Genomic DNA, 14,010 nt, shown 5'->3' on the forward strand with positions numbered 1-14,010 from the left:
AGACGTTAACAGAGGGCTCTACTTTTTACCCTGTCTGGCGCTCGACACTAAGGGAATAAAACAAGAACTGGTCGGCTCGGAGTCAGTATACTGTGTCTGTTTCCATTTTAACACTGTAGCATGGTATCTCAGTAGGCAAACACTTTAATATCTGACAAGGACAAGTAGCCACACATGCGTCAGCGATGGAAATTGGCACTAGTCCTTGCCAAACTGCCCAATACTTAAGGCATCCTAAGGACTAGTAGGGTTTGCTGTATGTTATCACTATGAGGACTTGTGGACTAAAACTATTAGGTGCTACCGCTCATCATGTAGGCACATCGTTTTATTAAAGCAATAACCTTAAACACGACGTTAAGTCCTATTTCACCTACCTCTTTATGTAAGTAAGTATATTTTTCTTCTTCTTCAGCTTACGACCCTATTTCCATGTTCAAATGTAAAGGCACATTTGTCGGACATCAGGTACGTTGTTCAACTTTCCTTGACGAATCGATATTATGGAACAATCAGGAGACACAATGTGTTGCATGTTCCAAGTGAGGCAGCCATATCTCAACATGGGCACAGTACAAGGAGAGAAATTGTAACCCTAATACTGTTCTGGTACAATATTGGATGCGACCAAAGGTTTCGGTTAAAACTTTTGGTCCACAACGTAAATCAAAATAAGCACTGATCAAGACCTGTAATTACAAGATTGAGGTAGTCTTGCTGGTGTGGAATATGAACTGACTCCCTCCTCATTCAGTTTCTCTCTAACAGTCTGAAAAGACAGACAGTGACTGATGTTTGTGATGTAAAGGTGTGGATGTCATGTAGTTATTTCACTTTCTTTTGGATGCACCTTTCCTGCTGATTGCATGAAAAGGATATGACCCCTAAGAGTAGAATGATCATGTTAAATAACTTTCCGACTTTTGCATTTTAGAAATTCTCAATGCTGATTGGTTAGCTGAAGCAAAATGGCATTCCACAGCTTCATTGTAAAAAAAAAATCACTATGATGTCAATTATTGTTCATGACATCAGGGGTGGTAGGGTAGCCTAGAGGTTAAAGCTTTTGCTTGTCATGCCGAAGACCTGGGTTCTATTCCCCACATGGGTACAATGTATGAAGCCCATTTCTGGTGTCCCCCGCTGTGATATTGCTGGAATATTGCTAAAAGCAGCGGAAAACCATACTCACTCATTACATCACAGATTATTTACATTGCGTCTTCGGAACAATTGGATGCCTTCAGTGAGGTTTCTTTCATTTTATATGTTTCTTCTTTATTTTCTCTCTTAAAATGTCGATCCGAAGTATATAGAATAACCTTCTCTAAATTTGGATTTACAGATTATCTGTCCGTCGTGATTGAATGCTGTTGTTTTATTTGTTTGTTTGTTGTTTAATGCCACACTCAGCAATATTCTAGATATATGACAGCGATCTGTCAATATTCAAGTCTGGACCAGGCAATCCAGTGATTGAAATCATGAGCATCGATCTACGCAGTTGGGCTATGATGACATGCATCAACTAAGTATGTGAACATGACCATCAGATCTCATTGGTTGCCTCTAATGACAAACATGGGTTGCTGAAGACCAATTTTATTGTGGATGTTCACAAGGGCCCTACCTTGGAAATGTTTATTGCACTTTGGGCACTTAACATGTCAAATACAGCGAGCCTGACCACCTGTTCCTGTTAGTCGTCTCTTACGACAAGCATGGGTTGCTGAAGATCAATTCTAGCCTGGGTCTTCACAGGTTGAATGAATGATGTACAGGCTCAGGGTCAACACCGTTCATTCAATCTGGACAGAGGGGCGGTCGGGTAGCCTCATGGTTAAATCGTTCGCTCGTCATGCCGAGACCCGGATTCGATTCCCGACATGGGTTCAATGTGTGAAGCCCATTTCTGGTTTCCCCCGCCATGATATTGCTGGAATATTGCTAAATGCAGCGTAAAACCAAACTCACTCACTCAATCTGGACAGGTAGTCTGTAAGTCCATGTACAGCTGGTTAGTTTCTAAATGTTTATCAAACCCATTCCATCCATGTGGGGAACAAGACTACTATCCCATCTTCAGAGTTTGCTGTGCTGAACTACATTGCTTAGAAACCTGTGACCGTAGGTCTGACCACCAGGGTTGCCCTGATTGTTGCTAGGTTTGTCAACACCATGTCGATGCTTGTGGGCTTCACAAAAGTGGTGAATGTGTTAAGGCCTGCATGACTGAGGAACTGCATAGTGTTTAAGGCAGCATTAGGCCAAACTCACTCACTCCAACTTGTTTGACCATATGAAAAACTTATCCTCATGTTTGTCTGTAAAGGGTCCTGTGTGGTGCTTATGTCCAATGGGAGACTACTTGTTCAGTGGATCATCTGATAAAACAATAAAGGTAAGGAATAAACACACTTCCAGTCGTGTTGTTTACTGACCAGGATCAATCCAGAGCACGATATTATTGAGGTGTATTTTGTAACTGTGTTTAGATGTATACACTTGTCTCCCTAGCTGTCACTGACAGACACAGGGGTGCCATATTTATATGCAGACAGTGCTGCCGTTATTGTATGCAGACAGTGGTGCCGTTATTGTATGCAGACAGTGGTGCCGTTATTGTATGCAGACACAGTGGTGCCATTATTGTATGCAGACACAGTGTGCCATTATTGTATGCAGACACCGGTGCCATTATTGTATGCAGACACAGTGTGCCATTATTGTATGCAGACACTAGTGCCGTTATTGTATGCAGACAGTGGTGTCTTTATTGTATGCAGACACAGTGGTGCCGTTACTGTATGCAGATAGTGGTGCCGTTATTGTATGCAGACAGTGGTGTCTTTATTGTATGCAGACACAGTGTGCCATTATTGTATGCAGACACTAGTGCCGTTATTGTATGCAGACAGTGGTGTCTTTATTGTATGCAGACACAGTGGTGCCGTTACTGTATGCAGATAGTGGTGCCGTTATTGTATGCAGACAGTGGTGCTGTTATTGTATGCAGACAGTGGTGCCGTTATTGTATGCAGACAGTGGTGTCTTTATTGTATGCAGATAGTGCTGCCGTTACTGTATGCAGATAGTGCTGCTGTTATTGTATGCAGACAGTGGTGCCGTTATTGTATGCAGACAGTGGTGCCGTTATTGTATGCAGACAGTGGTGCCGTTATTGTATGCAGACACAGTGGTGCCATTATTGTATGCAGACAGTGGTGCCTTTATTGTATGATGACAGTGGTGCCGTTATTGTATGCAGACAGTGGTGTCTTTATTGTATCCTGTATTAATGTAATGTTTTCAGGTGTGGGACACCAGCACAAGCTACATATGTGTCAAGACACTAGAGGGACACACGGGTATCGTCCTGGCACTGTGTACATATGGCAACAAACTCTACAGCGGTTCTCAAGACTGCAACATCTTTGTAAGTGTTTTGTAGGTGGAAGTTGTCATTGTCTTACTTATCATAAGGGCTGCTTGTGGATAAAGGTGGCTTTCTTCAAGACATGGTTAAGGGGAGACAAGTGTGATGTCGGTTACTTCCCTTTGACTGTATGTGCTGTTGCAACAGGTCCAGCTTGTTCGAGCATGTCTCAGACATAAGTTTGTTAAAGGTGATTCTTGATACCCCAAAACTATTTCTAAATGCTTGTATGTGCAATGGAGGTGACTCTGTGACGCTGTGACTGTGACCCTGTGATGCTGTTATTCTGTCATTCTGTGATGCTGTCATTCTGTGATGCTGTCATTCTGTGACTCTGTGTGTGATTGCTCCTGGTGAGGTGGGACATTGACCCTGCCATCACAGACTGGTTTGTCTGAATTGACTGCATTGTTGTTTGGCGTATATGGAGGTATAACTATAAAAACTGGCATGTATACTGTATAAATCTGTGTATTTCTTGAAATGACTATTTCAAAATCAATAATGTCACAGACTGCTTATTTATTTATAGACACTGAACAAAACTATAAACAAATCAGTGACATTGTTCAGCACAATAATGCAATTTATTCCCCACCCATCCTATTATTAACTATCCAGGAAACGGTAGTCTGACAGTTGGTGTAGCCTTTTTTTCAGTTTAATAAGCTTTGTGCAAACTGACACTGAAATTGTAACTATCAGTTTGGTTCTTTATATCAACAACTGATTTTTATGCTTCCTTCAGTTTGTTGTTTGTAGGTTACTGTGTATCATGTAAAGAATATATTCAACATATTGCAAAAAAGTTTCATGTATTCCAGCAATACGCACTGTTGTGATGAATTTAAGATTTTGTGTTGTGTGAGTGACTCCCTCCTCTGCTATAGGTGTGGGACACAGAGGATACCTTCGAAAGCGTCACTGTGATAAAGGCCCACGACAACCCTGTCTGTACGCTGGTCGCGGCACGCAACATGCTCTTCAGTGGCTCCCTCAAGGTTGTCAGGGTAGGTAACCTTGTAACACATTAGCCATGGTGCATCATGAACATGGCTGATATGTTCATGCTGATATGTTTATACTGATGTGTTCATGCTGATGTGTTCATGCTGATATGTTCATGCTGATATGTTCATACTGATATGTTTATACTGATATGTTTATGTTTATACTGATATGTTCATACTGATATGTTCATACTGATATGTTCATGCTGATATGTTCATACTGATATGTTTATACTGATGTGTTCATGCTGATATGTTCATACTGATGTGTTCATGCTGATATGTTCATACTGATATGTTCATACTGATATGTTCATACTGATATGTTCATGCTGATGTGTTCATACTGATGTGTTCATACTGATATGTTCATGCTGATATGTTCATATTGATGTGTTCAAAATGATCTGTTAATGCTGATATGTTCATACTGATATGTTCATACTGATATGTTCATGCTGATATGTTCATACTGATATGTTCATGCTGATATGTTCATATTGATGTGTTCAAAATGATCTGTTCATGCTGATCTGTTCATATTGATGTGTTCATACTGATATGTTCATGCTGATATGTTCATACTGATATGTTCATACTGATATGTTCATGCTGATATGTTCATACTGATATGTTCATGCTGATATGTTCATATTGATGTGTTCAAAATGATCTGTTCATGCTGATCTGTTCATATTGATGTGTTCATACTGATATGTTCATACTGATATGTTCATGCTGATATGTTCATACTGATATGTTCATGCTGATATGTTCATACTGATATGTTCATACTGATATGTTCATGCTGATATGTTCATACTGATATGTTCATGCTGATATGTTCATACTGATATGTTCATGCTGATATGTTCATATTGATGTGTTCAAAATGATCTGTTCATGCTGATCTGTTCACATTGATGTGTTCATACTGATATGTTCATACTGATATGTTCATACTGATATGTTCATGCTGATATGTTCATACTGATATGTTCATACTGATATGTTCATACTGATATGTTCATACTGATATGTTCATACTGATATGTTCATATTGATGTGTTCATGCTGATATGTTCATGCTGATATGTTCATGCTGATATGTTCATACTGATATGTTCATATTGATATGTTCATACTGATATGTTCATGCTGATATGTTCATACTGATATGTTCATACTGATATGTTCATGCTGATATGTTCATACTGATATGTTCATACTGATATGTTCATGCTGATCTGTTCATACTGATATGTTCATGCTGATATGTTCATACTGATATGTTCATGCTGATATGTTCATACTGATATGTTCATACTGATATGTTCATACTGATATGTTCATGCTGATATGTTCATACTGATATGTTCATGCTGATATGTTCATGCTGATATGTTCATGCTGATATGTTCATGCTGATATGTTCATGCTGATATGTTCATACTGATATGTTCATACTGATATGTTTATGCTGATTTCTGTCTTAGGCCAAAATAAGGCAGCTGGTTTAGGCAGCTGTCATGATACACCAGTGCATGACTTACTGTCATTGTTAACATGATGCTCATGTGACTCCCAACTTCCAATCGTGTGCAGGTGTGGGACGCCGGAACGTACGAGCTGAAACAGGAGCTGACCGGTCTGAACCACTGGGTGAGGGCCCTGTCCGCCACACAGGATCAACTATTCAGCGGGTCATATCAAACAATCAAGGTCAGTCCACTCACGTACACAGCAGTCTCATATAATGGATAGTGTGGTAGATGGTATCATGATCCGATAAATATTCAAATAAAGTCACCATGAAGGAATGAGTTTTAAGCTTCATAAATCAATTTAGTGTCTGCTTGCTCCGAAACCTATTGATTGATGTTGCCAATAAGTTAAGATACAATTGTAGGTGTCTTTCTGTGGTGAGTATATAGACAAACATGGCTGCAAATCATTTGGCACTATATGATAATAGGACAGTTCACTCAAATACTATATTCATACGCGGTGACTGTAGGTCCACCGCAATATGTTGTAGGTTCAGACTTCAGATACAGTGGTAGTTCATACTCGCCTACTGATATTTGCTGTGTAATTTTCCAGTTTACTGAATCAAAAACATCTGAAAAGAAATTGGCAGCACATTGCTTCTCTTCTACAAACTGAACTTCTAGTGTAACTACGTGTTTGACTTACTCACTGACTCCAGCTGTGTGTGTGTAGATCTGGGACTTAGTCACCCTGGAATGTGTTCGCAACCTCGACACGTCGGGCGGCAGCGTCTACAGCATCACCATCACCAACCACCACATCCTCGCAGGCACATACGAGAACTGTATTCATGTGAGTTCACTACAACAGCTTGCAGTCCCCTAGAGCTCTGGGTGTAGAGCAGCTTTTTACTAGTTATTGTAAATGATGTGTGGTAGTATAGACAATAGGGGTTCTGACGCAACCTACATAAAATTATATCATGATGCAGTAAGACGACATTTTGCGAAGAAGTTGTTACATTTGTTCAGCAGTTTGCAAAATGTAGCAACTGCTTGGCAAAATGTCGTCTTGCCGCATCATGATATCATTTTATGTAGGTTGCGTCAGAACCCCTATTGTCAACACTACTTGTATTAAGTAAAGTGAACAAGTGTGATCAAGGCTTCATTGTATTAAGCATACCCTATTTGTGTGGAAATAATGTCAGCTGTCAGAAGCCAGTGGAAATCACAGGATCATGATTTGTCCATCTGTTGGAAAGTCTTGGAGATTGCCAAGAGAATTTTCTTATAAGAGTGGAAGTAAAAGGTGGAATCATGACACGAGCATGGGATGGGGTGGGGTGTCCATGGAGGGGTCAGGGAGCTGAAACTAAATGGCTGTGATGTACCTGTAACTGGGGGTGTGGTGTCCATGGAGGGGTCAGGGAGCTGAAACTAAATGGCTGTGACGTACCTGTAACTGGGGGTAGGGGGTGGGGTGGGGTGTCCATGGAGGGGTCAGGGAGCTGAAACTGAATGGGTGTGATGTACCTGTAACTGGGGGTGGGGTGGGTTGGGGTGGGGTGTCCATGGAGGGGTCAGGGAGCTGAAACTAAATGGCTGTGATGTACCTGTAACTGGGGGTAGGGGGTGGGGTGGGGTGGGGTGTCCATGGAGGGGTCAGGGAGCTGAAACTGAATGGCTGTGATGTACCTGTAACTTGGGGTGGGGTGGGATGGGGTGTCCATGGAGGGGTCAGGGAGCTGAAACTGAACGGGTGTGATGTACCTGTAACTGGGGGTGGGGTGGGGTGGGGTGTCCATGGAGGGGTCAGGGAGCTGAAACTGAATGGCTGTGATGTACCTGTAACTGGGGGTAGGGGGTGGGGTGGGGTGGGGTGTCCATGGAGGGGTCAGGGAGCTGAAACTGAATGGCTGTGATGTACCTGTAACTTGGGGTGGGGTGGGATGGGGTGTCCATGGAGGGGTCAGGGAGCTGAAACTGAACGGGTGTGATGTACCTGTAACTGGGGGTGGGGTGGGGTGGGGTGTCCATGGAGGGGTCAGGGAGCTGAAACTGAATGGCTGTGATGTACCTGTAACTGGGGGTGGGGTGGGGTGGGGTGTCCATGGAGGGGTCAGGGAGCTGAAACTGAATGGGTGTGATGTACCTGTAACTGGGGGTAGGGGGTGGGGTGGGGTGTCCATGGAGGGGTGTCCATGGAGGGGTCAGGGAGCTGAAACTGAATGGCTGTGATGTACCTGTAACTAGGGGTGGGGGTGTAAGGAGAATGTCGTGAAACTTGTGATTCAGTTCCCTTTTAACTGTCAGCATTTATGTTATGTTTGTGTGTCAGGTATGGGAGCACGGCACATACAAGCAGGTGACAACGCTGATGGGTCATTCCGGCACAGTGTATGCTCTAGCTCCCCTTCACACAGCTTCAGGAACAAAAGTCTTCAGCGCTTCCTACGACAGATCTCTCAGGGTAGGTGTTATAACTGACAGATCTCTCAGGGTAGGTGTTATAGCTGACAGATCTCTTAGGGTAGGTGTTATAGCTGACAGATCTCTCAGGGTAGGTGTTATAACTGACAGATCTCTCAGGGTAGGTGTTATAGCTGACAGATCTCTTAGGGTAGGTGTTATAGCTGACAGATCTCTCAGGGTAGGTGTTATAGCTGACAGATCTCTTAGGGTAGGTGTTATAGCTGACAGATGTCTCCAGGTAGGTGTTATAACTGACAGATCTCTCAGGGTAGGTGTTATAGCTGACAGATCTCTCAGGGTAGGTGTTATAGCTGACAGATGTCTCCGGGTAGGTGTTATAACCGACAGATGTCTCCAGGTAGGTGTTATAACTGACAGATCTCTCAGGGTAGGTGTTATAGCTGACAGATCTCTCAGGGTAGGTGTTATAGCTGACAGATCTCTCAGGGTAGGTGTTATAGCTGACAGATCTCTCAGGGTAGGTGTTATAGCTGACAGATGTCTCCGGGTAGGTGTTATAACCGACAGATGTCTCCAGGTAGGTGTTATAACTGACAGATCTCTCAGGGTAGGTGTTTTAACTGACAGATCTCTCAGGGTAGGTGTTATAGCTGACAGATGTCTCAGGGTAGGTGTTATAATTGACAGATCTCTCAGGGTAGGTGTTGACTGACATATAACTTCCATGACTTATGGCTGACGTCTTGGTGCAGTACAGTGTAACACCCACTTGTACATAATTGTCTTCAAAGCAGAATACCAACTCAAGCCGAAGCTCACTTGAGCTCACCTTGACATTGCTTTTTATATTCTGAAACATAAATTCCACTAGTTTCACATCTTCCTGAGTCAAGGGAGTTAACTGACTCCCAGTTTCAAGCCATGCCAATCAAGATCTATATTGTGATAAAACAGGCCTCATATCGCGAAGTGCTTTAAATTATGTGCACACCTTCATTAAAAACATGAAAAGACTTGGAAAACGAGTTGGCGGTGCACTTGCTTTGCAAATCATGCAAACGTCCAAAATCTGCACGACAGCTTACTAACCAAATTTCGATTTTGTTGCGTTATTTTGATTGGACTATGCATAGACAAGTTAGTCCAGCCAAAATATAACTCCATAATACCAGCCTAGTTTGGCAGGGGTGGAAACAGGACTTTTATAGTCAGTTAATTCCCTTGCCTCAGGAAGATGCTAGTTTTATTGTTGTGACGCCTTGTCACTGTCGCCATGTCAGGAGCATGTGGCATTTACCAATTCTGTTTCATCCCAGCTGAAAACACTGTACCTGTGAAGCTGACATTTGACGTGTATGCATTCACCAAATGTAACATCAATGTAGTTTTCAATGGATGTGCCAATTTATTGCTGCTCTTTTTAAATGGAAAATAATACAAAATGTTGTTTTCCTGATAAGGACTCATGCGACTTCTCAGTTGTGTCGAGGGGTCATGGTCGTCATTCAACTTTGGCGACCATGGATGATGTCACTGGTTTTCCCCTTTGTCAGAATCTGAAGAACCAACTGTGTGGACGTTTGACGAGAATGTCAATTTATTTTATTGTAGAAACAGCACTGTGACCAGAAAGTTGAAATTATATGTGAAGAAATGTGCATTGAAAACTGAATTAATGTAATACCTTATGATGGGCACTGATACAATTGTTGCACTTCTTGTCTGCGTCTTTGTTGTATCCATTCTTTTCTTGCGAATACCCTACGTCTATCACATCATAGCCATACATTCCTGTTCATGCTGAGAACCACACTACAAAATTTTAATGAATTTTCCACAGATGTCCTATTCACTGCCCTCATATCATAATAGTTGTGAGGGAAACCTATCCCTTGCGAGAGACCAACCGCGCATGCACAAGACGGGTTGTCCAGATGACAGCAATTCTATTTTAACCTAAACATGTCCTATGTAGTGAGGTGTTTATATATACTGAACAACAAAAGTATAAGAATAAGATTTAATGCAAAGTTATGTTATGAAACATTTGCGGTTTGCAACAGATTAAGAGTCCTGTAAGTGTTCAAATGGTTTAATTTGCCATACTGACTTCAGAAAATGAGTAATTTCATAAAAAAACATGAACATGCCAAAATGTCAATTTACAAATCAATAGCGTGTGTGTCCACCTCTGGTTGCAATGCAAGCAACACATCTTCATCTCATTGAATGGACCAGGCATCGCACAAAGTCCTGTGGGATATCTGTCCATATCTGCTGGAGCATGTTTCGCAGTTCCACGAGTGTCTGTTTAACACGTAGTTGACGTCGAAGGCGCTCTCATCCCACATGTGCTCGATTGGTGAGAGATCAGGGGTGCGAGCCGGCCAGGGGATGACATTCATGTTGTTTTGTTGAAGAGAATCCTGGACAAGTCGAGCAATATGAGGCCAGGCGTTGTCATGTTGAAAGGTAATGCCTTGGCCATGATGACGCAAAAACGGTAGAACAACATCTCGTCACTGCAGCACTGTCCTTTGAGATTTCCCTCTACCACTGTTAAACGGGTCCTCTGTCTTGCTGTAATCCCACCCCTATCATAACGCTGCCGCCCCCGAACCGATCTTCCATGACACAAAGATTGATGTAACATTCACCTCGACGTCGGTACACTCGAAACTGTCCATCGCTGTGGCTGAGGTGAAAACGAGACTCGTCAGTGAATAGAACTTGTCCCCACTTCATGGCCGTCCAGCGTAGACGCTGTCTGCACCACTGTAGATGTGCATGACAGTGGTTTCCTGTCAAAATGGGATGCCTTGCGGGTCTTCTCACAGGAACTTTTGTTGTTGAGTATACATTGTGGGCCTTTCACTTAGCATTAAACTAAAACCTCGCAACAAAAGTATTCACAAATATGTGCAAATCGTATCGCATCACATGACTGCTTTGTAACTTCTTCATTTGCTAGTCATTTACTGTTTCATGTTTTGAGATGACCCCTGATGATGAGCCAAGATTTGCTGCTCAAAGGATTCCAGGCAACTGATTATAAGCATGTCCAGTCTTTGGAACTTGCTGTCAACACTAAAAGACTGCATGATCTCAAACCTAGAATCAGAAGGGTTATTCATTGGAAACTATGAATTTATTGAAGGTTACCAAGCCTACAAGATATTCTTCTTGTGGGAAATTTGAAAATGTTTCATAAACAGGTTGCCCTTAGGTGATCACTCAACATGACAAAGTATGTTTAATGCCGACATTTACAAACAGTGGCAGACAAGTTAGGAGGGACATAACTGCCGACTGATGAGTCCTGGGATGGGAAGCATCGCCATGTGACCATCAGATAAAGATTTTTATGTGAGTAATTGGAAAAGAAATTATTGTGTGACAGGTCATCAAGGTGAAGGAGCTCTCATTTAGTTTGAATCCAGACAGTTGACTGTGGACTAACAGCGGAGGCCTAATGTAGTGGCGTGTCCCAGAAATTCTGTGCAAGGTGCCGCCCTGAAGTCAATACATCAACTCCGCCATTCACTTAATGATGTATAGGCTGATGTGTAGAAGAATACATATGGAGTCTCCACAGTTCCATAACAGATTATCAGACCCATGAAGATCCACGGTAGTATAGGTCTTCAGCAACCGTAATGCTTGCCGTTAAAGGCGACTAACGGGATCATGTGGTCAGGCTCACTGACTTGTGTGATTCATGTCATTGTATCCCAATTGTGTTGCGCTTAGCAACAAACAGACAAAGAAATAAACAAACAAACAAACTATAAGAGATTGTGTCGTGTATTAGTAGCTAGGGACATTTGACATTTTTGACTACCCTTGGTCTGTGTAGACAGCCAGGACTAGTGCCAATACATCTGATACTTTAGAAACCCCCTGATTCCAATACTGTAGGAGAAAAGCTCAAGCACCCCTGGACCCTCTTTGTTTCAAACACTGTATTAGCCTTTCTGCAACCATAGTGCACCTGTAAATACAAACTTATGTCTATTTGAACTGGTATATAGTAGCCTGATCAGTTACCTTAGGGAGTGAGTGAGTATGGTTTTACGCCTTTGGCAATATTCCGGGAATATCATGACGGGGGACACCATAAATGGGCTTCGCACATTGTACCCATGTCGGGAATTGAACCTGGATCTTCAGTGTTTGCTTCATAATGACTGATGAGACTTGCAGTGCTGTCCCCTGTCGGCAGCCTTGAGCTGAATGGATCCCCAGTACAGCTGCCATTAGAGCTGACTGTTGAGAATTGTGTGCTGTGGGCAGCCCTGAGCTGAATGGATCCCCCATACAGGTGTCATTAGAGCTGACTGTTGAGGATTGTGTGCTGATTACGTGTCAGCATGCCCTGATAACTTAAAGTTGTTAGGGGTCGGTGGAGTAGCCTAGTGGTTAAAGTGTTCACATGCACACTCACACACATGCACATCGACATACACCCACATACATGCACATCCATGCAGAGGCACACACATGCACACCCACCCACCCACACACACACCCACGTACATGCACACCCAGGGGCACGGGTGGCCCAGGTCGTCTAAGGTGCTGTGCAGAGTTGCATCCCCTGGACATGCCAGAAACCTATGATTGTGGGTTCGAATCCTGGTTCGCCCCGATTATGGTTTAGGTTTGTCAGCACCATACCTGTGCTCGTGGGTTTCACCGAAGTGGTAAACATCTAAGACCTGCATCACTTCGGACTTACCTCCCACATTAAGCTGACACACCGTGATATAACTGGAATAATGTTGAAAGCGGTGTTAAACAGAACTCATTCACTCACTATTAACTCGTAATATACTTGTAGTTGAGTTGATTCCTGAATTGGTACTGTTATCCTCGTTTGCATTAAATGAAGCTTGGAGATACACATGGATTGTTTAATACTGCTTTGAACAGTCTTCCAGTTTTATCACTGCATGTCAGCTTAATGTGAGACGAAAGCCTGAAGTGGTGCAGGTCTCAGACGTTTACCACTCACTCACGCCAGAAACCTGTGATTCGAATCCTGGTTCCCCTGATTATGTTTCTAGGTTTGTCAGCACCATACCCGTGCTCGTGGGTTTCACCGAAGTGGTAAACATCTGAGACCTGCATCCCACATCAAGCTGACATGCTCACTCATTCACATGCACACCCACACACATCCACACATGCACACACACACACACACACACATGAACACACACATGCACACACACATGCACACACACACATGCACACACACACACATGCACACACACACACACATGCACACACACACACACGCATGCACACACACACATACACACACACACACATGCACACCTACACACATGCACACTTAAACACATGCACACACACACATGCACACACACACACATGCACACCTACACACATGCACACTTAAACACATGCACACCCACACACATCCACACCCACACACATGCACACACATGCACACACACACACACGCATGCACACACACACATACACACACACACACACACATGCTCACTCACATCCATACCCACACACATGCACACACACACTCACAAATACACACACACACACACACACACACACACACGTTTGAACACACATGCACACACACACAACTGCTCAC

General features: G+C 42.9%; 1 protein-coding gene across 1 annotated transcript in view; it reads left to right on the forward strand.

Annotated features, from left to right (window-relative positions):
- Positions 1 to 14,010, forward strand: part of LOC139468575 (E3 ubiquitin-protein ligase TRAF7-like) — a 174,922-nt gene that overhangs the window by 121,943 nt on the left and 38,969 nt on the right. The window contains exons 13-19 of the mRNA XM_071250637.1: positions 416 to 468; positions 2,333 to 2,401; positions 3,314 to 3,436; positions 4,327 to 4,446; positions 6,052 to 6,168; positions 6,670 to 6,789; positions 8,278 to 8,409. Coding sequence (XP_071106738.1) covers positions 416 to 468; positions 2,333 to 2,401; positions 3,314 to 3,436; positions 4,327 to 4,446; positions 6,052 to 6,168; positions 6,670 to 6,789; positions 8,278 to 8,409 — 734 coding nt within the window. The remainder of the gene's footprint in view (positions 1 to 415; positions 469 to 2,332; positions 2,402 to 3,313; positions 3,437 to 4,326; positions 4,447 to 6,051; positions 6,169 to 6,669; positions 6,790 to 8,277; positions 8,410 to 14,010) is intronic.

The sequence above is a fragment of the Haliotis cracherodii genome, unplaced genomic scaffold (assembly GCF_022045235.1).
Source record: "Haliotis cracherodii isolate W230 unplaced genomic scaffold, xgHalCrac1.p SCAF_2, whole genome shotgun sequence".
In the NCBI taxonomy this organism is placed as follows: Eukaryota; Metazoa; Mollusca; class Gastropoda; order Lepetellida; family Haliotidae; genus Haliotis; species Haliotis cracherodii.